We start from the raw sequence: 24488 nt of genomic DNA on the forward strand, positions 1-24488 counted from the left end.
ATGTTTGATAAAGTGAACAGGATATGGTGTTTTAGGCCCACTATTTATTGAGCTACAGTAAATGTATACTCCATCGCACAATGTGAAATGGAGCATAACATTATTGTATATCAGCTGTTTCCACACACAACCGTTGTACGACGAAGCTTAGATTAGGCATTAGCATCAATGCATTAGAACAGGGGACGTGCTATCAGACACCTTTGCCTGCTGCTTTAAAATCACCACGTACAGTACCTACAGTACTTAATATCAACCACTTCTTTCAACAGTTAAGACAGCTGATCTCAGCTAAACCAGGTCAGATTTCCTTCACTCTCCGTAATTATGACCCTTATAAGTCCATCAATCATGGGTGATCTCTTTAGCGAGGAGCTTGGGATTTTTAATAGCTTTCATAAAGGCTGCTGGAGTCAGATTTTTATAACTTTCCCATCTGCATCTTTGCTTGGCCTACGCTTTGACCCTGAGTTTGGGCTGTTGTAACATGTCACAAAAGTGTGTGTGTGTGTGTGTGTGTGTGTGTGTGTGTGTGTGTGTGTGTGTGTGTGTTTGTGTGTGTGTGTGGGTCAGAGGTAAAATGTCATGAGAGAAGTGGCTGCACGTGAGCCACCATACTGTCGTGTCGGTGGGATTTGAGGCTTCTTGGGTTCCAGGGAAGGGAGGAGGATCTGTAATCTGTTTTATGTAAACAGACTGAAGAGGGTGTCTTTGTTAGTTTGGATACTTTTATATATATATTATATAAATATATTAAAAAAAGAGTTAATGCAAAAAAAGAAGCATAAAGTTAGAATGTATGTGTGTAGGGGGAGTACTGCTGTCCTGTTAGTTCATACTCATATTTTAAGTAATAAACAGTTGTGTTTCCATATCTGTTTTTGTTTTTCTCCAGATAGTTATTTTTTTGTTTTGGAATACAGTAAACTAAATAATAATAATAATAATGTCAACTGAACCTTGAAGGGGCAAAAATGGGTTTTAATGGACTAGGTCCCCATCTTGTGGTTGCAAAACGCCACTACGTCTCCCAGAGGCGACATCCGTGAACGGCACCACCATGCGGTTCGTTCCTGTTCCTGACGTGGCGACGTGCGACAGGTCCGCCGGTGCTTTCTCTCGTGTGCTGCGACGATTGGACGGACAAGATTGTTTGGCAATTTTAATATAGGATGTAAATACACCAGGTGCCAGTGTGGCTGCTGTGGCATGAGTGCGCGTTTTTATGTAAATAATACGTATGCAACCAACCAGAGCTGTGGAGTTCTGATGATCCTCATGGGGGCTACCCGCAGCCCCGCCTCCCCGCAGCCCCCCCCCCCCCCCCCCCCACCCGCAGCGGTGGATAAAAAGAAGTTGATGTTTTCACTGGTACTTTGGGTAGGCTACAGAATTGCGTTGGGGGGGGGGGGGGGGGGGGGGGGGGGGGGGGGGGGGGGGACTGTCGCCGCCGCAGATTTATTTATTTCCCAAATGGTCTAATGGTCTGTAATGTTAATATAAAATGTCCACGAAAATCTTCATGGGGGCTAAAAGGGGCTATTTAATTCTTCATGGGGGCTGTAGCCCCATAGCCCCCACAGAGTCGACGTCGTTGCAACCAACCAAGCCCAAACTGAAACCGCGTCACTTGTCACTGCTCTCTCCGGCGTCCTGTAAACACAGGTGCTGCACAACAGCAGCTCCTCACAGTCAGTCAGACAGACACAATGCGCAGCAGATAGTTGACCGAAAGTTCATAGTTTGATAATCTGACTCCAAGGTAAGGATAACATAATTGTAAGTAAATCACGGGTTGTTGGGTAGAGATATAGCCCCTCTCGGAACCCTCCGAAAGCTTTTATGATTGGACTTAGAGTCTAAAAAGTGTCAGAAACTTCAGTACATTTGGGTTCTGCTTGTGGGGCTAGGTAGAGATACTGACTGGCTGACTGTACAACTCATGTCGCATGTAACTTATGTAGTTTATGTCGTTTTCAAATGTAATGAAGGGTGCACTTTAGATAAGGTTTTTCATTTGAAGCACATGTTGCCATTAACAAAGTGAAATTATAGTTAACGCTTTTTTACAAACAGGCGTGTTTAATCATACCAGACGTCAACAATTGTAGGATTGATTAGCCCACAGTTGGTCGCAATTTGCAACGCTATATTTTTTTATAATGGGATGAATCCATAGTCCAAGCTTGAATTATCCTCTTTCAATCTGCCGAGCTTGTTTTTCATAAAAATCCACCGTAGACATGTTATGAGCTACTTTCTGTCAAGAAATTCTGTGCAGGTGATTATTTTTCTAAGTGCTGGAGTTTGGAAGCACTCAGCGTATGTCACTGAACGGCCCTCTGTGCCACCTGTTTCGAATTTGCACATAATGCAGGAGGCAGCAGCGCGACCCATTAACAAAACGAGTGCTTCCAAACTGCAACACTTAGAAAAAGAATCACCTGCAGAGGATGTCTTGACAGAAAGTAGATCATAACATCTCTAGTTTTCTCTACGGTGGATTTTTATGAAAAACAAGCTCGGCAGATTGAAAGAGGATAATTCAAGTTTTGACTACAGCTGCAATGTTGGTGAGTTTAACGTCGTTTAAGACAAGCAGATCGCAAACCAAATTGGATGAGTGGGGAGTCAATGGAGGGTATTGCAACTCTAGATTCATCCCATTATAAAAAGATCTAGAGTTGCAAATTGTGGCTAAGACCACAGTGTGGTTCTAAAACTTCTAATTTAACTAACTTCAGGCGTGCTTTCTTTACTAGCATTAGAAAATGATGGGTCCAGTATTCAATTAGGCCTACAGAAATGTATTTGAATTGACTTTAGCAATGTAAGACCCATCTTTAATAATAGCCCTTCATTATTTAAGTGACCCCCAGACCAGACCCTCCCAAGCTGGGGGAGGACCCCCAGACCAGCTGAGGAGTGTCTGAATGTCTCTACCAGTCACACCATGCTGCCTTGTCAGCTAAAAGGATTACAAATGTATTTCGCCCAGTTCTGATGTTACAAATCAAACTGTTCCCAAAACAAATAATGTCAGACAACAGATCTGAGCCAACTAGCATTGCGTGACTCAGACACTCCTCAAGTATGGCGGTCCTCTCCCAGAAACTTTCTGGTGAATTTTGGGACATTGATAGCAAATCCAGCAGAAATCATGCCCTGAGGGACCCTGCATGACTGGCAGGGCTGGAGCCCACTTTGAGTGTCCCTTCCACTGAGTGAGCGATGCTCGTTTACTTTACATTGGTTCCGTCATTGTTTCCCAGGTGACAGGCAGGCAGAGCCAGGAGAAGTGATGCCTCATCTCTCAGCCACCACGGTGCTCCAGGTGCTGCTGCTCCTTTCGGCGGTTCCTGCTCAGTACTTCATCTCCAAGTGGACCGGACCCACCACGGCTGAGCGATACCACGCCACCTCGCGGTACGGTAGTATACCCCCCCCCCCCGATACGGTAGCCTATTACCAGTGGTCCAGGGACCACCAGTGGTCCTTGAGGGGGTTCCAGGTTGTCCCCAGCTAAATGATGGGGAGTTGGTAACCAAATGGACCCTTATTAGATATTTAACCCTCATATCTTTAACTCTTGAGAGCTTAAAATGAAACCAAATGGATCCTTATGGCTCCATTTGGTTTCATTGATGTCATCAATTGGTGGTCCGTGGCTCAAATGCAGAATAAATAATGGGCCTTGATATGAAAAGGGTTGAAAACCAGAGCTTTATATCCATATCACAATCCTAACCAACGCAACGTATTGTGTAAACACCCACACTCCGAAACCTTATTGTTTTTAACATCATTTGGTGTCCCCATTTTGGTCATGTCGGGTGAACATCTTATTTTGTTCCAAATGTTTAATTTGATTTGGATTTGTCCCTTTTTTATTGGCATGTATTGTACTCAATGTACTGTACACACTGAACCATGACAGATAGAGATGCCTGTTAATAAGGATAAACTATACAGTCATTGTTGATGACTTTATATCCTACTCATTAATCAGTCTTATATTCACTGTTGATAGTAGTGTAGACCAAATACCTGGCTGACGGCTGTCTCAGTCTCTATTGATACTACTACTATTGATTGTACATACTGTATATTCTTTCATATATTCATTGGTGGTAGACGTAAGTAGGTCAGATGGGCTTATTGTCGGTATCGGCCGAGATGTACATTCATGCATCTAGCCTATTCACTGATTTATACATTGTACATTTATATTAAAGGTTAAAGTCCTACTATTTGTCACATTGCTGTATGCGAGATTTGTTCTCCGCATTTGAACCATCTCTTGATCTAACCCCAAATCCAACCCTTGATGCTGAGTGCCAAGCAGTTAGGCATTGGGTCCACTGACCACTGGGTACCCTCATAGTGGTGGCGTGTTTTCTAGCACCACTGAAAAATGCCATTCTCATGAATCACCAGGATCCCGGATGGCTTGATTCTAGGCTTAAAATAATTTATATAAATATTTTTCTAAATCTCTATTGGGAAAAATGAATGGCAGATTTTTCAGTGGTGCCAGAAAACCACGGCCACTGATATGCCCTATAGCGTCTTTATCTTAAGCGCTTTGTAATGTGCATTACATTCACCCATACACACATCACATACTGATGGCAGAGGACACCATGCAAGCAAGGCACCACCAACCTGCTCATTGGGAGCTGCAGTTAGGGGTTCAGATTCCCAGTCTAGTGTCAGACTGTTTATTTATTTATCTAGCTATCAAGGGGTGGACGATTATTTAAATCTGACTTTTAGCTTTTTCTTTCTCGCACTGCCCTCATAATTCACTTTTGCACGCCACCATCGTATAACAAAGTATAATACAGGGCATCAATTTAGACTTATCTAATTTAGATCATTGATACATTTTTATTTAATTAACCTTCATGAGCAAGATTAGGGTCGTTCAGTTAGTTGCCCAGCCCTACTATCCTGTCTTTAACACACTTACTGCCCCAACACCAGAATTTACCCACAGCAATCAATATACAGTATCTTATCTAAGTATTATGTTTTTCAGGTTGCTGAGGATTTGGAAGGACTGGAGGTCGTTTGTAGAGAGTTCCACTTCAGAATGGAACGAGTGGATCTCGCAGCAGATGTCTGACATCAAGTAAGTGAACATGTTTTCAGTGAATTAGTAGCATGGATCGAGTCCGATATATCTTGTTGCTTATTTTGTGTATAGGGGCTGTTGCTTATTTTGTGTATAGGGGCTGATATTTTTTTAACTGTCTCATGCATTGAAATACGCACTTAAATAGAATATCTATCAAGAAATGTGAATGTTCTCTGCTTCAATACAACTAAATATTTGGGCTACAACATGATTTGTATGCCTGAGATTCTGCGGCATGACAATAATTTATTTGGTATTCCTTTTTGGAATAATTAAGGGGTGGAAAGCTGGTCCAAAGCTGTTACTTTTCGGGATTCAAATTGAAAAATAGTAAAAGTAGTCTACAAGCTCAAAGCACGTTGCTTCACGCCATGTTGGATTTGCTACTTTTGATGCTTTCGTGTAACACTGTAGTATGATCAAGTAGGATATTCATTTACAAAAGAAACCCCACAAAGTTAAAACATGGAGATAAGAGGTTTCTGCCTGACAGTAATGATATACTGTATTATACAAACAGTGTGACAATTTCTTTTCTCTCTATAGGTCGCTGGTTGGTTTTGCAGAGGAGGACGTGGCACCCGAGTCGGTTGCAGTAGAGGTCATGCTTTATGACAACGCTCAAGGATACTTTGGAGGTTTGTGTCTACATACTGACATGTTTGGCACTTTTGCATCGATCAAAATATTCATAAAGAAGCTAAGAATAGTGTTCTAAAACCTGTTTGCCATTCCAATATCTTATCCTTAGAGATTTTACAAGTTATTTTCCTGTTGTTTTTGTTTTGTTTTGTTGAAAGTGTTAATATAGCTCTATATTCTGACAGCAATTATTGCTATAGAACAGCCAACAGGGATCAGCAAGTAAGTTTGGTCTTGGGCCAACATTTTATCTGCTCGTACTCATTTTCAAACAAGAGCTCTTTCTTTCAAAGTCTCTTCTTAGAACAGAGAGAGAAACAAAATATTCTTTAAGGCATGTGAAACTAGCCTGGATCCAGCCCATAGACCCCGCCCACTCTCAGTGTACTGCGTCTCTTACTCTCAAGCTTCAAGAAGCTTCAGAGTCTGATAATCAGGCTAATGTGAAACACAGTTTGTTTGTTTGTTTTTTAACATGAGAGACGTTTTTCAAAAGTCTGAGGAAAGCTGACAGTCAAACATAACATTCAAAGAATGAAAATACTATGCCGATCATCATCCTACCCAGTTGCATCAATGCAAAGCCATTACTGTTCATGTCCTACATACCATTATGGGACTCTCAATTAGATTAAATTCTTCTAATTGTTTTACAATTTCGTTTTTGCTGGGCCTGCTATACGAGTGTTCAGTAACAGCAGTCTTCCTGTCCAGCTCTTTAGTAAACAACAGAAACACATTTTCAGGTCAGGATACCAATTTGATCCAATCAGGAGAGAGAACTCATACAGGATGAACAAGTGAAATTGGGAGTGATGACACAAAGAAGTGATCAGACAAAATTGGATCTGGAAGACTAAAATTGATGCTGATAAATGGACACTGAATTGCTGAAATTTGCAACCTAACTGAAAATGTATGTTCTGTTTATTAAAGAGCTGAAGAGATGGGGAGACCGTTATTCTGTATAGTATAGCAATGATTATTATCAGAATATAACTTTAACAACAAATCTTATACCCAACCTTTTCAAAAATAGCTAAAAAAGCTATTGAGCATCACAATGAATGCAGTGTATTGTGAGCTTGTAGATGAGCAATTTGTGCTGTCGTACAATGAAGTATACATTTGACTAGTGCATTTGTGGTATACGTAATAATTTATTAGACCCCCGCAGCTCTCCTGACTTGCTTTCACATTTTGTCCCCTAGCCTCCAAGGAGGTGCGTAGCCCCCGTCCCCCGTTTGTGTTCCTGCGGGTGGGGGATGTGGTGCTGGAGAGGAAGCGTAGCGTGGTTGGGGTGGTGGTGAGCTGGGACCCCGAGCTCCGAGCACCTCCAGGGTGGATCGACAAAACCCATTCTGACTCTGAGGTTAGTAGTTAAAAAGTTGTACTTGCTACTGTTGTCTATATGGTGTAAGTGGCCTGTCAAAGCCAGTGTATACTGTACAGTATCATTTTTTGACATTACATTTATGGAAGTTCTAGCTGGCGCTATCAAATGCTACACACTCTATAATGATGCCAAAGACAGTGTGTCGCAGCTACTACAAATTCAGCCTTAGGCAAAACAGGTGCACTTTAGTGGATTTTAACCACGTGAAAACTAGCGTCCCCATTCTGGGCATGTCATACGTAAGTGAACATTGGGCAAGCATAGCCGATATAGAAGCTCACACCGCTTCACAACACCTGATTGTGAGCTTGTAGACTGGTCAACAACCCCTGGTCAACAACGTACAGTATAGTGGGTAATAAATACAGAATGAGATACAAGGCTTATGGAATGATGAGGCAGGCAACGTTAAAAACCAGGAAGGCAGTCCTACAACATGTAATCAATCCAGATAAGTTGTAGGCAGGAATCCAACGTTTTAACAGGCAGGTGAGGCAGGCAGAACAGGTTCTGGAGATGGTGCTAGGGTAAGCAGAAAAGTAAAATACAGCGGCAAGATTCGCATGAGAGAGTAGACCGTCAAGACATGAAACACAAAGTAACATTGACACTCAGGGAACTGTCAGGGAATAGAAGCAGTGAGCTGGTGGAACTGGCAAGGCCGTGGGGGCCATGTAATTATTCATGGGAGAGTTGTGTCAATACCTTTCATTGCAATAAACCCGGCTTTCTTTTCCTGATCATGGAGCCTCTTAAGTTATTGTTGCAGTAAATGCTAGGCTTTAACGTTGAAAGGAGTCTCTTTATAATGCTCTGGCTAGATTAGGGAATGAGGTGCACAGCACACGTGTACACATGGGAGCCAACGGTGCTTGTGCACCTGCCTTCATTGGAGCAGTTGACCTAGTTCCTGTTTGTGTGTGTGAGGGCGTTTACATTAGGGAAAACCTACTTGATGCAGTATAGAGGAGATGGGTCATTCCTAACCTGGGAAAAGGGGCGGAGTGCTGTTTGAAGCATGGGGTTCAAAATTTGGTGTACCTTAACCAGTAGCCAACCAATAGTACTGAACCACCATCGATTGCTCCAGCCATTTCACTTAGTAGTTTTCTTTCAGTGAGCCAGCACACCAATGTAAGTCCAACTACACACCGGCACTCCTGTCGGCACTGCCCACATCTGAAGATTTCTTTTTGTTCTTTATAGTTTGAGATCACGTGATCACCCACTGCAACTCGTTGTTCTGATCTGTTCTGGTCCAAATAAACAACAAATATATTGCAATAAAGAATAATTGGTGGTCACTCTATGACTGACGAGAAGAGTGGAAGCAAGTGTGTAGATGGGAGGGACAGTCAGTCCGAGGGCATCTGGTGGCTTAGTTGAGAATAGCAAGTGTTAAAAGTAGGGGAAATGTGTCTGAAGAGGCGAGACAGACTGGTTAAGTATGCCTGGTTTTCCTGATGGGTGGTGATCCACCTGAACTGAAGCTGCACCCACAGCTGTTGTTGTATGATATAAGAGGGAGGGGTTAGGAGAGGGGATGATATTGTGATGTCACTATATCACAGTTTTTTGCCCTCCTATATACAGGTTTAATGTTTGTTTTGACACAGTTAGTTTTACATCATCATTACATCAACTAATCATAGCAACATGAGTTAGACTTTAATATATTAGCTCCCCTCACTTCACACGGGTGTGATTTTTATTGGCACGTTTGACTGTCACGGTTTCAGCCTCCAGGAAGAACCCCTGTGTGTGTGTGTGTTTGTACAGGAGAACAACGCAGCGAACACGCCTCACTACAAGGTTCTGTTCAGCGGTCCTGGGTCGTCCTCTATACGTGTGGCCTACCTCCCCCAAACACAACTGGAGCGGATCACTGGGATGAAGGTCAGTACGGTACTGTTGACCTGAACCAGGTCGATGCAATGAGAGAAGTCTTAATAAGCAATTTAATCTTCTACTATAATTCTAGAGTGTGCCCTCTATTTAGGTATTTGTTCTAATATTGGAATCCGTGCCAAACATGTGTTGGGCACTGGCAGTAGCCCCCCAATACCATTCTAGTTTTGCAATAACGCTTACCATAACTCTCTTAAGGGCTTTAAAGCGATATTCGCTGGTGTAATTTTGCATTAAAATTATTCAGGTTGAAACAACATTTTGAAAAATTGCATATGTATTTCCGGGTGAACTAATCACACAAAGAATAGACCTGCATGGATTAAAGGTCTCAAGATTTCAATCATTGTTATAGGGTCAAACTAGCAATAGAATAATGTGTTCAGAAGCATCTTCCATAAAATCCTAATTAACTCAGATATTTAGTGAAAAGTATTAAATCGGCAAGCCTCTATGTGCAATTTGGTCAACTGGTTGATTGTATGTACAACGGCAAGAACATACAGTGGTAGGTTAAGAATGATGAGACCTACAACTAGATAAAGTGCCCCTCGGGGCACAGGTCTCCACCAGGGCAGGTCAGGTTGTCGCCTCCTGGTGGCGCTATAATAGGCCAATGTGAAAAGGGTGTGATTGGATTATTTAAGCACAAGATGAGAAAAGTTAAAATGTATACAAGTGATGATGACACAGCGTCTCTCATGGTTGGGACAACATGAAAATAAATGCACATTCATTGCTTATATCTAGGCACAGAATTAGCTGATGGGTGGGTCTTAAGATAATGGGAGACAACTGGCAAAGGGCCGAATAGGCACCAGTCGAAACCAGTAGCTTGACTGGCCCTATTGATGGATGTAGCAAAGAGTCTTGACCTGATAAGGTGAAACTCCTGAGAAACCATGAAGCTACCGAGTAGTAGAACGTACACTCGGTATCTGCCCATAGCTCTCAGAGGCCTCCTGACCTTGTCCTCACTTATCAGTTTGTACTCCCTAGAAATATCTCGGCAGTTGGTTGCTTGGAATTTAGAACTAACAGTTGGTTGCATTGAAATTGGAGAACAACATGTAAAAGCATTGAAATTGGAGAACAACATGTTAAAGCGAAAAAATAAAGGGTATTAATTGTATATGAACATAGAGAATATTTATATTCTCCAATCAAGTGCCATGACTATAGAGATACTGTGTAACGATTTGCGGGAATTTTGGACAGAATCTGGAGGAGTAATATCCAAAAATGTGTTTTACAAAAGTCGGCCTCCTGGTGGCGCTATAACAGGCCGTTCTGGAAAGTTTGGGGCAGAGGTTCATCGTTGGCATCCAGGGAGTGTGTGTGCAAAGTTTGGCATTGACCGGGTTAACGGTGCTGGAGATTAGCTGTACACAGACGGACGGACACACACGGACGGAGTGCAAAACATACTCTTTCCCCATGCCTTCGGCCTGGTGGAGACAATAAGATTGTGCAAATTGTTTAGGAAACACAGCGCTAGTGTGGCGGTCTCCTTTCACGCTGCTGCCTTTATCCTAACTTCTAAACAACTGTACATATACCTAAATCTAACCCTTAGCCCTTAGCCTTACGAAACTGCAGAAAAATCTAATTGGAAATACTAACAGCAATTTTGTTGTCACCAATTAAACATGCATAACAATGCATTGTGTGCTTGTCTATCTGCTATTTCGTTTAAATGTTTAAAAGTCTCTAATTTGAAAATGTTGATCTATATGACGATGTACCGAGCTAGACTAGGGGTGGCAGGTTCATACTTCATACTAGTGGTTAAAGTTAAAATGTTGACCTATATGACGATGTACCGAGCTAGACTAGGGGTGGCAGGTTCATACTAGTGCTTAAAGTGGTCCTATGTTGGATATTTCCAGCCAGACATTCCCATGCTGGACGAGTATTTCACACACTTTGATGGAGAGCGCTTTGTCATGCAGCCCTGGCTCCGTGAGATCTACCCTGAGGACGAGGAGGATGATGACTGGGTCCGCTGAGTGTGCGCAACTGTGCGTGTGTGACTGTGTGTGTGTGTGCGTGCGCATAAGAACGAGTTTGGTACATGTATATGATTATACAGTATCATGTGTGGATGTAGTTAAATATTGTCGTTGGTGAACAGAAACTACTTTTTTCACTACTTTTATGCAACACTGTCAGACGTAGGTTATTACTTTAATATGGAGATACAAGGTTTCTGCCCGACATAACAATATGTGCACCTGTTCATGTGAACAGAAACAATATGCAAAGCCACCAAAGTAGATTTGACTGTGTGTGTGTGTGTGTGTGCGTGCGTGCGTGTGTGCATGTGTGTGCACGCGTAGTTATGCACGCTCATACGCCTGTATGTCAAAACATGCAGATCAGAGTGCCTTTTGTAGACACCTACATATATGTGTATAAAGATACATTTATATAATATGTTATCACAGACTGGTGACAAATGAAAGGGAAAACAAAACGCACCATGAAGCGTATTTGTAAGGTGTTGGGTGACCAAAAGCCACCACAATGCTTTCAGTGTGCCATGGCATAGATTTTAGTCTCTGGAGCTCAACTCGAAGGAATGGAACACACATTCTACTAACCATTAGAGAATCCATCATTACTAACCATTGGAGAATCCATCATTTGCGTGGGATAGGGTTTGGATCCAACAACTCCCATTAGGTTGAGATTTGGTGACTGCAAAGGCGATAACATGAATCGGATAATTTTCATACTATTCAAGCCATGCCCCCTCATCATACCCTATGGATGGGGGCATTGTCATCCTGTAGGAGATTTGATCAAATGCTAAATGGCACCTTTACCCAAAGCGCATTACAATGTGCATTTCATTGAGGTATACCTACAGTACTAGCCTGATCATCTGGAGCAGTTGGGTGTTCGGTCTTGCTGAAGTACAGTATACACTTCTACACTAATCCAGGGGAAGCCAGGGATTAAACTGGCATCCCAAGCAGTGCTGCTCTACTTCTGCCACTGTCTGCCGATATACAGTACAATTCATCTTCTGATTACCTTTATTTAGAACCTAAAGAAATGTTACCTCTGATGACCTTTTTTTTTTCTCGAACATAAAGAAATGTTACCATTCCCATTAGGAACTAAATGGTTCTTTGTAGGATAAAGATGATCACTCAGAATAACTTTATTGATTTGCAGTAACCACTTTTCAGTGACCACTCCATGCCAGCCAAATGCCCCCAACACAGCCAGTTGAGTGCCATGCTTGCCCCAATAAACGAACCCTCTTTCATCTCTTTGATCTTTCCTTTTGCCATCTTGATCCAAAATACATGCCACAGACCATAGTATAGGAAGGATGTACATTGTGTAATCGTATCATGCAGTACACCTTTATAGAGGAATTCCTTTAGTTTCTCCACTCATTTATTTAGGGTTTTGTCTAGATCTCAGAGATAATGTTTTGGATGCTGGGATGCTATTTTAATTGATATCATTGTTTATTTTGATTTGCACACCCCTTTTCTTTCTTTTTTTTTTTGCATTATTTAAAGTCATACTGTGTAACTTCAATTCAGCTTTAAATGTTTTTTTAAACTTCTCTAAACACTAAGCACAAATGTTAAGAAATGATCTAGCACCGGAAATGTATTCATGTATTTTAGTTGCTAAATATAATTTATGGCAACTTGTTCCATTCCAGAATATCCAGGCGCTACGACCCTACATTTCTTTAATGTAATGACAATAGAGCTACGGGAGGCATCATCAAAAAGACCACTAAAATAAATGTTACACAGTATGACTTTAAGCTCATGCCGCACTATTGCTACTGCTAAATGGAACTGTCAATGTTGCATTTAAATAATTTACTACGCTCTTCATGCTCAACCAGAGACGCAAACAATTGAGAACGATTTTTTTTTAAACCCCTCACTAGTCCTCACTGAAGTAGGTTTTCTCTGTGTGCCTGGGATATGAGAATTGGAGTAATTATGTTGTACATAAGAGTATTAAATTCAGTATCTTACTGAATGCTGGTACTCGTCTGTTCAGTTTCATTACCATGAGTTTGAGTGCTTAAATGTACAGTGTTTATATTGTGAACATATTGTACATTTGAAGGAGTTATAAAAAATATTTTAATAAGATTCATTCCATTGTTTTTGTAAAGTGTATGTATCGGCTTTAGGTGGCGATATGGTTATGCTGGAATTCTATTGACGTTGCCTTGACATTACTGCTGAAGATTTTCCAAACCATTGTTGCTTGGTTTTGGTCATTGGATTCCATTAATTTCAGCATGGCAGTGTGCTGCTGCTGCTAGGGGTAAACCTTAAATAAACAAATAATCCTAAATGGATAAAAAGTGAGTGCTGGTATTCCTTTCTATAGACTCTTCCTGCCATATGGGCCTCATGGCTCGGCAAGGCTTACTGTCAAATAGCAACAGTTTCCAGTTAATACAATATGTGAGGTTGTTCACAAAAAGTTCACCATCTTTGCTACTACAGGGAAAACATGCACATGATACTTTCTTTTTACCGTTTTCTCTTTTTGCACAATATTCTATCCCTTTGTTTGTTGTTATATGCATATGCTGCTGCATTGTCTGAATAGTTTTACTGTACCTGACAAGATGTACAACCTTGAACCTTGACCCTTATTCTTTGGGGTGCATACACTTTTCCGACCTGTCATTGGTCCGACATGCGGAAAACGACCGGATTAAGGTTGGCGAACATGTGTTAAGGTTGGTGGAACGAAGGTTGCTCTGTAGATGGAGAGCTTTGCCTTCTGGCTCAGCTCTATTTTCATCAACAGTGTGGTACAGCGACTGAAATACCGCCCCTGCCGCTCCAATTCTAGTCAACACAAGTTATTCAAGCATATTTGATAACGTTTAATGATGACAAAATGTAGATATACGCATAATATAAAACTATAATTTGAAAATTGTCTTTTTGTAGACCATATCGCTGGAACTGAGACCATAACAGTCCGTTCCTTTAAGCATATAGCTCTGAATGTCAACTACATGCAAAGTTTGTTCCAAGTTGAATGTAAGAACGTCATTAGATACAAATGGATCTGTACAAAACTCTTAGTCATTCACTGCCAGAATTATTTCGCCCCCTGTTCTCCCCTTGCCAGGCTTTTTCTTTTGTCTTACCTGTTGCGCTCATTATTTGTCCTCGATCAAAACAAAGAAAAACTAATGTCGTCTAGCTCCTCCTTGCCAGTCAATGAGTTAAAATACAAAAGGTTTTGGTAAGTGAATGACATTGTGGTGGTAGTGAGTATGTATGTTTAGAATTTCTCCGCTTGTCTGTCTGTCAAAGGCTGAAGGTTGCAGACACACGGGAGAAGACCGTGACGATGGGTATGTGGGGAATTTGTGTCTGGGGGGTGGCGCCTCCCAAATTTCTCTCCTCTTCCTCCTCCTCACTCTTCCACTCCTTGGTCTCCTCCTCTCTGAGCTGTAAAGGGGGACCCAGGCTCTGTTTCAAGAGGTGACACACCTTGCTGGCCTTCTGCTGGGCATTCTCAACTGCAGTCACACAGGCACTGGTCCTGGAAATGCAAATGATTGACAGAAAGAGGGGAGGGAAATGTAGACATGAGGCCATAAGATAAGAGGATAAAACTACATTTATGAAGCTCAATTGTACTGTTTTTGTGACTGCACTCTGAAGAATTGTAGCTGAAAGCAATTGCAACTGCACTTACAAGAATTGTAAAGGAAAGTGTAGCTAAATCATAATACAAGAACACAAATTCTAAATTTGATGCAGCAGTTTTAAGCATGGGAACCGCTGTTTCATATTTGTCAGGCAGGATTTCTGAAGTGCAGGTGTGTACACAACACACCTCAGTTGACTCAGGCATTCTGCAGAATGGTAAAACTGTGGTTGTCCCACACAGACCATCTTGTCCAGTTTCTCTGACAGAACATTGCAAACTTTCTCCATCTTCTCCTGGTCTGAGAAATTGGCTGTGACCTGTGAGAACCAAGGAATTCTCTCTTTGAAATGCAACAAAGATTGAAACTACTACAACTTTGTAAAATACTAATTATTTAACCCCATCTCTTTCTGTCTCCAACTCTCTCTGATACACACGACAAATGTATAGTTTGTGTAAAAATCCTACCTCTGCATTCATGTGGTAGGAATCCTCTGCATCCATGTGGTAAAGATCATCTCTGTGGAGATGTCGCCTCACTGAGATGTCCTCATCATTCACATCGTGTTGTCTTTAAATTATAATGGCAAAAGTTATAGCCTACATAAGATGTATTTTATATTATATTCTTGGTTTAGCTATGATCGGTCTGCTAAATGCCTTTGTAAATATTTAGCCTACATTATGTGGGCATAAACAATTGACATTGAGGTGCACACTTGACCGTTATATATTCTAATATGGGAATGGGAGAGTGCAATTTCAGATTTGATCAGTCTTGTAGCCTATGCTGAAATTTGGTGTAGGCCAACAGTAATAGCTTACTGCAGGGCTGCCAACACTGTCATTATCATTTCTCCTTGATTTCCCCTGGATTTGGTATTATAAGTCCCAAAATTCACCAGAACACAGGACAGGAACTTTCATATGTACTAACGTTTCTGGGTGAGGACCCCCAGTAGAGGCCCCAGAGTACCCCCCCACAGCCCAGTGCATTCAATCATACAGAGATGTTTACTTGAATGAACGGTAATATTATTAAAGATGGGTCTTACATTGCCCCCCTCCTCTCCCCTGGATTCTCAGTCACAGTCCAATGTTGGCAGCCCTGTCCTGTCCTGTACTGTACTTGTGTACTATAAACTAATAACTACTTTTGAGGTCTTCACCTGAGTGTTTGTAAAATATACTCGATTCGCCGAGAGATGCTGTTCGTGACATCGTCCGCAGATTCCTTGCTGTCGCTCAGTGTAATCCGTACAGATCCGCGGTCTGCTGGACAACTGGTCTCCGCTGTTCCAAACACGTGAATCTCCCGGCTGACGGTGGGACTGATCTCAGTGATCTGCTGCGGAGCCGTTTGCTGTGTTGACACTTCGTACTCCAAATCCTCCACTTTGTTGTTAAAAATCAAATCCCGCTCAGCAGAAGAACTCTGACCACCTTGCGTGATGAACGACTCCACGTTCTTTTTATGTTTATCAGTCTTTAGATGTTTTTTCACGTCGGATTTCCCTGCGTGTTCTATACTAATATCGACCCGACATATTGTGCAAAACGCCTGGTGCTTGTTGCCACTAGGGCTAGCTTCTATAAAGTCGCATGTCTCCATCCATTCCGACTTAAAGCTCGATGCATACTTCCTCTTCTCCTTTGGTCGAGGCATATGTCCGTATTGTCTCCCCACAAGTAAACAACTGGTTGTTGAATCAACATTCAACAATATGTTATGTTGTTCTTCTTCAAATGATGTTCTTCTTCAATTGCGTTTTCTTTTCTGGCTGTGTTGATGGTGTCTGCTCCGTATTAGTGCCCTCCGCAGTTCAAGATGAGTACTTTCCTCCCAGGTGGAAAGTCTGGTGGAGATTTGTCTCAAAATTATTTACTCATGTGTTGTGTTCCCAACTTCCCATGATTTAAAAATGTATTTTAAAATCTGCAAAAACTATTTATTCGTGGCTTTTGTAAAAAGAAAACAAAAACAAAGGTTTTACTTGTGTGTGTGCATTTATCTGCTTGTGAATTGTTGAATCTGCATTTGTGGGTAGACCAACACACAGATTTTCTCACAAATGCCTGCAGATCCACACGAATACAAGACAGGTGGGCACTAGCCTCGGTCCCAGGCTTACTCATCTGGTCACAACCTAGCAGAGACGGTGTCGGCGGAAGTGTCGGGCCAGAGCCCAGAACATCCGTCAGATTTATTTCCCCCGGACCAATCACAACACTTATTTAATTCACGGAGAATGTAAACTCATTTGTAAAGCGTTAACGTCATTTCCTTGAGCTGTACTTCCATCAAAATCCCACAACTTCCGCCCCCAAAAAAGGGGTCTTGTGGCCACTTAGGGGTGGAGATAACTGGGCACAAGGGACATGTGGACACTTAGGGGTGGAGACAACTGGTGACCTGGATGAGTTGGCACAAGGGACATGTGGGCACTTAGTGGTGGAGATAAGTGGGCGCCACTTGGACAACTGGTAAACCAAAACCATCTTTGCACTAGGGACATGTGGGCACCTGAATAACTAGGGCATCTGGACAAGTGTGCTCCTGGTAAGGTGGGCACTAGGGACATGTGGGCACCTGAATTAGTTTTTAGCTCTGAATGTCAACTAAAGGCAAAGTTTGTTCCAAGTAGACACTAGACACATGTAAGAACGTCATTAGATAAAAATGGATCTGTACAATAACGCTTTATTATTAAAATACAAATGGTTTTCGTAAGTAAATTACATTTCGGTGGGAGTGCGTGTGAATGTTTAGGATTTCTCCGCTCGTCTGTCTCTTTGTCGGAGGCTGAAGGTTGCAGACACACGGGAGAAGACGGTGACGGTGGGTCTGCGGGGGGTTCGTGTCTGGGTGGCGCCTCCCAGATTTCTGTCCCGCTCTTCTTCTTCCTCCTCCTCACTCTTCCACTCCTTGGTCTCCTCCTCTCTGAGCTGTAAAGGGGGACCCAGGCTCTGTTTCAACAGGTGACACACCTTGCTGGCCTTCTGCTGGGCATTCTCAACCGCAGTCACACAGGCACTGGTCCTGGAAGAGCAAATGATTAACAGAAAGAGGGGAGGGAAATGTAGAGATTAGGCATATACATAATATACACACACACACACACACACACACACACACATGTACTGTATTTATATGAAGCTCAATTTTACTGTTTTTGTGACTGCACTCAATTATAGCTGTCAGATAATTGTAAGTCTTTACAAAAACAACGGCAATTGTAAATGTGATGTAGGAGTTGTAAGTGTGGTAACACAATGGTAATCTGTTCATTCTGTTGCATATTGCATTTATTTTTTGAAAGTGCAAAGGCGTACGCACCTCAGTTGACTCAGGCACTCTGCAGAATGGTAGAACTGTGGTTGTCCCACACAGACACTCTTGTCCAGTTTCTCCAACAGAACATTGCACACTTTCTCCATCTTCTCCTGGTCTGAGAAACTGGCTGTAGCCTGTGAGAACCAAGAAAATGCAACAAAGATTGGAACTACTTTACTTTAGCAAAATGTCCTTTACTTTACTTTTGTAGCCGTGTCTTTTTCCACTCTTAACTGTCCATCTCTCTCTCTCACACACACACACACACACACACACACACACACACACACCATGGATCAATTTATGTAAATCCTCTACCTCTGCATTCATGTGGTAAAGATCATCTTCTCTGTGGAGATTCCGCCTCACTGAGATGTCCTCATCCTTCACATTGTGTTGTCTTAAATTACAATAGTGAAAGTTAGTTATACATGTCATGATAGGTTCTTGATTTAGCTATAGATTACCATTTCTATGCATGATTTGTTGTAGGTCTGTTACCTTGTGTTGTCCAAGTTGTCCTTGGTTACTGTAAATGGCTCTGGATTAAGTCTTCTAAATGCCTCAATTGTAAACATTTGGCCTATATTATGTGGATAGCCAGTCATTCTTGGTCATAAACAATTTTACATTGAGGTGCACACAATGTTTACCCATACAGTACTACCCAATACTCGACCGTGTACTTTTTGGTAATAGGCTATAGCATAATATGGGAGAGTGCAATTTCTACTTTTAGGCTAGTGTTGTATACTGAAATTATGTGTAGGGCTGTAGGCTATACTGTCTGGTGCTAAATAAGTAGCTTACTGTTATTTAGTAGGCCTACTGCTGTAGTAGGCTACTAGCAGCTAATAACTAGTAACTACTTTGGGCCGTTCCTCACCTGAGTGTTTGTAAAATATAATCGATTCGCCGAGTGATGCTGTTCGTGACATCGTCCACAGATTCCTTGCTGTTGCTCAGTGTAATCCGTACAGATCCGCGGTCTGCTGGACAACAGATCTCCGCTGTTCCAGACACATGAATCTCCCGGGTGACGGTGGGACTGTGCCGCTGAGCCATTTGCTGTGTGGACCCTTCCAAATCCACTTCTTTGTTGTTATAAATCATATTCCAGGCAGCAGAACAGGAGAATGAAACTAGCAGGACACTGCCAAAGACACCAAGAGCTGCCAGCCAGTAAACTAGTGCTGTGGGAACCAACACACGGGCACCGGTCACGAGGACGTCCAAAGCTAACATACATGGATGTACTCAAGAACGACGCAGGAGCGCAAAGTACCAACGAACTGGCCAGATGTATGGAGAACCGGGATGACTGGAGACGACGATGGAGGGCTCGTCTGAGGACGACCTAGAGAGAACAGGGTACCGCACCGAAGACTCGCGTAGGGCAATCCATTGCTGCTGCGGCCTGCGGCATAATGCAACTTCTCGCTGCTGCCATGGTAATATTAAGACTGTTGCATTGTGGGATATGTAGGCATGTCCGTTGAAAGGACTAAACGGCATGATTGAATGTCCGCCTGCGTTGGTCAGTAGATGGCAGCCAAGATTAATGATTATATTATTCATTTTCTAAATGGGCATTTTAGGGACAAACGAGTTATTAGCCTCATAGCTATGAATTGTTTTTTTTACAATTTGGCCAAAATATGACATTATACTATCACGAGGCTAACTATTTTAGGTTGGGAAGCAACTCGAGGTAGGGCCTACATTTATTTTTTGTCACAATTCAAGGTTCAAGCCGGGTGTTCCATTTTCTTCTTCTTTCATCGCCACTTAGGGTTCAAGTGGTTGTAGTCATTTTGATGAAGGCATTTTGCTGGGGAAGGATGGACCCCTGGGTCAGGCTGGGTGGACCCCTGGGGATTCCCTGGCGCGTTATTTGTATCAATCACGGGTTCGACCGGGTTCACTTTGCTGCCCTCCGTGAGGGGTAGGTAGATTTAATATCCGTATCAGTAATACACTTTGGTCTGTAGGTGGCAGACAAAGCATTGTAATGAGTTGATGCTGACGACCACTGAGATCATCATAGTGTAAATGACTGAGAATGAGATGAACACAGGCCGTGAACACTGCATGACGCTCAACTGGAGGTTGATTTATGTTAATGTTAATGCCAAGTCTATAGATTTAAGTCTATAGAGCGTCTTCAATGGCTATAGCCATTGGAGATGCTCTACCTACTGATTCTGCAGGCTATAGCCTATACAGAATATGAAATGAATTGTGGTAAATAGAACATCCCTTTAATTGTATATTTATATTGTAATTGATTTGATTATTTTTCAATAATAAAAATAATTCGATATGGATATGTCTATAGCGCATGCCACATTTATTCCTTTATTCAAACGGCTCTAGTCTACAGGCCTATATTTCCTATCGATTAATTATTAATATTTACCTTTAAAGCTGCATTGCCTCAAAAGTAGCCTATAACGTTTTTACATGTTATAATTAATATCAACGTATAGACTATAGGGGGGAAAATCCAATCTCTGGCTTTTAGGTCAAATAATTGTACAATTGTTTTCAATATTACACAGTTGGAGCAAGGCCAATATGTAGGCAGGATAGGCCTATATATAGTCCTACCTAAATAATTTTAGCTTATATGTTTGTTAACATACAGAAAAATAAGGGTTGCCTATTTATAAACAAAATATTAATAATTGTTGGTTTAGGTTAGCTACTTGTGGCTATAGGCTATATGATACAATTTAAATCCTTAAAACTCATAAAAACAATATTTCTCTTGTTTATGCTATTTGTGTTGCTTTTTATGCCTGTTTTTTTTTAATCTAGTACAGCACTTTGGTTGACCCTTTGGTCTTTGTAAATGTACTCTAGAAATAAAGTTTGATTTAATTTGATAGTATACTAAACCCAGGGCCAGGGCTGTGACAAATTAGCCTATGGGGCTAATGCACTTTGCAGTCGATGTCAGTCTCGTTCTTGTAGATTATTTCTGGCAAAACAAGGACATCTGGGAACGTCAACGATTTTATCCAATTTCTTGCCCTTCATTTCTTTAAACAACAAAGTTTGTTTGATTTCCTCCGAGTATTAAACTGTGAAACGAGCTTTATAATCACAAGCTAAAAATACAAGGCCCTATTTGTTGTCATTGTCTCGGATTACGCCGGTCCCCCGGTATGCTCTGTGAAACCCTAGCTGCGATGCAGAGCCCCGGCCAAGAAGGGGAGATGCGGCGCTGCCTCACTGTAGCCTATAGTCACAACGGAACTGTACAGTATATAGGACTGCAGAACAGAACAGGCTATTTTCATAACCGATGTGTCTGGACTCCTGGGGGGGGGGGGGGGGGGGGGGCATCTTTTTAGAGAGAGAGATGCAAAGAAAGAAAGCAGGGACATTTTAAAATCTTGATCGGATGAAAGGAAAGGAAAGGTAGGCTATGTTTACCCATGGGTAACTGGACTAAGCTCAGATATAGTTATTGGAGAGTGTGATCCGCGCAGAGGAGAAAGGATTGTCACATTTAAAACGCCTTACATCTCTGTCGCCCTCCTATAACACCCCCGCTCTCCCCCAATCTCTCTCTCTCTCTCTCTGATGAAGTAATGAACTTCGTCGTGTTGGAAGGCCTCCATACATGCCTCTGTGCGCAGACCGCAATCAAGGCCCGAGCACTTTTTTATGACAGTTTTATTCCCATATTGTCCAAGACATCTCCAGTCCAGACTCCATCTGAACCTTATGCCCGTTGCAACTTGCAATAAATCTCTTGATTTGATTGCGTTTATATCGACTCATGCATCTCAAAAGATTCTTTTTTTAGGTATTTTTTATTTGATTGGATAAAGGCGTTAATAAAACTTGCAGACTGCAGAGAACCATATATGTCAGCAAAAATAAATTAAGATGGAGTTTGAGTTCAGCCCGTCCCCGTGGCGTGCGGCATCAAAAACCTCGTCCCGTTTTTTCCACCCTTGAAAATTCCCTCGCGTTAAACTAATTAGCATTCATTATTATGCTGATGATATAGGCTGAGAAAACACAATACATGCACGCGTTTGCTTGTTTTCCTTTGCTCTCGTAATAATTGACTAATAATTGGGACTCTTCCGGTGAGTGGGTTTTATATAGGTTGTTGTCATAATCCCCTCATATAGGGACACTCATGGGCCAGTGGGCCTATACACGCTGCGACAGCCTGCATGGAACAGACAATGTTTCTGTTTTATTTTGGTTAGGTTACTCGCAGCTGTGCTAGTTAATCATTAAGGCTATATATATTTAGGCCTGCCGCCTAAGTGGTTCTTTAGTTCTTTTATACCTTTTCATGTCAAAGAACTCCAAATTGATATTTATTTGGCTGCATGCGGACCCCATCTGAAAATGTTTTGCGCCAGGGACCCCCATTATGGAACATGTCTAGGCCTAATACAGATTTTTTTTTGTACCGAAAATACATTTTCAAGTGGGTCACCAATTTAATTTCAGCAGATTCTGAGAGTATATAGGCTATATAGCCTTACATCTTTATCAGCTTCTAATATGTCTGCTCATTTCTTTATGTCATCCACTTTCATCCATTTCACTAGATTATCCTCTATCCTATAGAGTTCTCCATCCTGATTGGGTCAAATTCGTATCCTGACTGACCTGAAAGTTTATTTTCTGTTTAAGTGCAGCTAGGGACACCCTGTTACACGGAACAAACATATGATTATCACACACATTATCTATTTAACACTTATTTGTAAGAATTAAAACGGAAATCACTTACAGCGCCTTATATAATGTATATATTTTTTTAGACTATACTCTTTATGCATTCAGTGCATTTGTTAAATATTTCCGTCCGTCTGTTTGTTAGCTCCTGCAATAGCCATATCTATAAATATTTATTCATGCATTTCACAATCTAAATAATGGGATTAATTCAAATAAACATGTCTGCAGTTAAATCCAGTGAGCATCAGTAAGGATGCACAATATATGGAATAGAAGTTGAGTCTCTCTTTGTTTAGGCCTGTCTATATTATTATTTTGAATGATAATACTAATGACAGCAAGGATAATAAATAACACACAACAAATTAATTTAATTTGGCAAAATAATTCCAATAATAATAACGTCAACAGTGATAATATACATTACATACATTAATTTAATTGTGCCTAATTTCTATAATAATAACAATCTATCATCACTTGCGCCTTGGCCTACTTGTGCGCAAGCAGAGCGTGCAAGTACTGCTACAGTACATATACATACATACACATACCCTATTGGCCGACGGACAACAACGATATTCGCAGCCGATTACGAGTACTTTCGCTCTCTGCTTGAGCAAGTAAAGTTATGTCATCGAGAACGGACAACAATGACATACGCCGGCTGACATATGCAGCCGATTACATATACTTGTACGCTCTGATTGCACAAATAATAATCAAAATAGGAATACTATAATTAATATTAACGGCCTATACTATATTAGAAAATAAAGGCAGAAAGATGGGATTCTGACATGGTCAACTATAGGGGTGGCTCACAGAACACCAGGTTAAATGAACACTGAGGATTCCAATGTGTATAAGTTAAACTATAAGAAGGTTATCTATGGTTGCTACAGACTAGAGCTGACAATGAGGTTATATATTCCCTTCTCTGGAATCCTGCATGCCTCAAAGCAGACCAGATGTAGAAAACTGTCGTTCCCTGATGTCATCGCTAGGGACACATGCAGCAGTAAGCAGGAACTGGGGATGACAATGAAGGACCGGAAAGTCTGGCGTGGCATTATGAAATATACATGATCTCGACCGCGGTCGAATAATGATGATGATGATTTATACCAGGGGTTCTCAACCAGTGGTCCTTGAGGGGAATCCAGGTGGTCCCAGTTAAATGATGGAGAGTTGGTAACCAAATGGACCCTTGTAGATCTTTGACTCTTGAGAGTGAAATTATTGTTACACATCTGCATTACTTAAGTCTACACAATTAGAGAATGTAAAATATTTTATATTTCAATCAACGTTTTGGTACCACTACCAACCAGAACCGGGTACCAACACAGCATCGTATTTTGGACAAAATCTTATGCAACGACAAAATATTGTTTTGTTTTGCGGTCTGCGAGGCTAAATGGTCCATGGCTCAAATGCCAAATGAATAGTGGCCCTTGATATGAAAAAGGTTGAAAACCACTGGGTTATACAAATGAACAGCCTGTGGTTCGGTCTGAAGGTTCTGAGAGTCTCCCATGGCAGAGAGACCAGACCAGTCAGCTGTGGTTCCGCTGCATGCGTTTCCCTGTTGGTTCCCATGTTAAGCCCCATTTATACCTATATAATGGTGTTGCATGGCGTAAAAATAGCAGATCTGCATCATCTACAAACTCACCACG

General features: G+C 41.6%; 3 protein-coding genes across 5 annotated transcripts; 1 reads left to right on the forward strand and 2 right to left on the reverse strand.

The window, feature by feature from the left end:
• The first annotated feature begins 1601 nt into the window (after window positions 1-1601).
• On the forward strand, window positions 1602-11467 carry LOC308333885 (uncharacterized protein). Of its 2 annotated transcripts, none has more exons than XM_080790399.1 (7): window positions 1602-1762; window positions 3273-3426; window positions 5042-5134; window positions 5687-5778; window positions 6994-7154; window positions 8958-9074; window positions 10976-11467. In XM_080790399.1, exons 2-7 carry the CDS (start codon window positions 3302-3304, stop codon window positions 11093-11095), a joined length of 708 nt encoding a protein of 235 aa, XP_080646525.1. In that variant the 5' UTR covers window positions 1602-1762; window positions 3273-3301; the 3' UTR covers window positions 11096-11467. The 2 variants fall into 2 exon arrangements, with proteins under 2 accessions (XP_080646525.1, XP_080646526.1); XM_080790400.1 differs by having other exon boundaries at window positions 11039-11467.
• A 2703-nt stretch (window positions 11468-14170) lies between these two features.
• Window positions 14171-16493, reverse strand: LOC308333748 (interleukin-1 receptor-associated kinase 1-binding protein 1 homolog). Its single transcript, XM_080790220.1, has 4 exons — window positions 15926-16493; window positions 15225-15327; window positions 14943-15073; window positions 14171-14645 (listed from the first exon to the last, which is right to left on the reverse strand). Exons 1-4 carry the CDS (start codon window positions 16420-16422, stop codon window positions 14408-14410), a joined length of 969 nt encoding a protein of 322 aa, XP_080646346.1. The 5' UTR covers window positions 16423-16493; the 3' UTR covers window positions 14171-14407.
• Window positions 16494-17437: 944 nt separating this feature from the next.
• Window positions 17438-19545, reverse strand: LOC308333847 (interleukin-1 receptor-associated kinase 1-binding protein 1 homolog). Of its 2 annotated transcripts, XM_080790353.1 has the most exons (5): window positions 19471-19545; window positions 18977-19232; window positions 18409-18490; window positions 18094-18224; window positions 17438-17796 (listed from the first exon to the last, which is right to left on the reverse strand). In XM_080790353.1, exons 1-5 carry the CDS (start codon window positions 19538-19540, stop codon window positions 17523-17525), a joined length of 813 nt encoding a protein of 270 aa, XP_080646479.1. In that variant the 5' UTR covers window positions 19541-19545; the 3' UTR covers window positions 17438-17522. The 2 variants fall into 2 exon arrangements, with proteins under 2 accessions (XP_080646479.1, XP_080646478.1); XM_080790352.1 differs by having other exon boundaries at window positions 18977-19534.
• Between the last annotated feature and the right edge of the window lie 4943 nt (window positions 19546-24488).

The sequence above is a fragment of the Protomyctophum bolini genome (assembly GCF_963924005.1).
Source record: "Protomyctophum bolini genome assembly, chromosome: 19".
In the NCBI taxonomy this organism is placed as follows: Eukaryota; Metazoa; Chordata; class Actinopteri; order Myctophiformes; family Myctophidae; genus Protomyctophum; species Protomyctophum bolini.

Bases quoted from the DNA above. Each gene is read 5' to 3' on its own strand.
- LOC308333885 (XM_080790399.1), top strand. From the start codon at position 3,302: ATGCCTCATCTCTCAGCCACCACGGTGCTCCAGGTGCTGCTGCTCCTT. The intron at 5,779-6,993 runs GTTTGTGTCTAC...TTTGTCCCCTAG, and splicing joins CGCTCAAGGATACTTTGGAG to CCTCCAAGGAGGTGCGTAGC. The intron at 9,075-10,975 runs GTCAGTACGGTA...GGATATTTCCAG, and splicing joins AGCGGATCACTGGGATGAAG to CCAGACATTCCCATGCTGGA.
- LOC308333748 (XM_080790220.1), bottom strand. From the start codon at position 16,422: ATGCCTCGACCAAAGGAGAAGAGGAAGTATGCATCGAGCTTTAAGTCG. The intron at 15,328-15,925 runs GTGAAGACCTCA...TATAATTTAAAG, and splicing joins TATATTTTACAAACACTCAG to ACAACACGATGTGAATGATG. The intron at 14,646-14,942 runs GTGTGTTGTGTA...TTGCATTTCCAG, and splicing joins GAATGCCTGAGTCAACTGAG to GACCAGTGCCTGTGTGACTG.
- LOC308333847 (XM_080790352.1), bottom strand. From the start codon at position 19,335: ATGTTAGCTTTGGACGTCCTCGTGACCGGTGCCCGTGTGTTGGTTCCC. The intron at 18,225-18,408 runs GTAGAGGATTTA...TGGTTCTCACAG, and splicing joins TTTACCACATGAATGCAGAG to GCTACAGCCAGTTTCTCAGA. The intron at 17,797-18,093 runs GTGCGTACGCCT...TTGCTCTTCCAG, and splicing joins GAGTGCCTGAGTCAACTGAG to GACCAGTGCCTGTGTGACTG.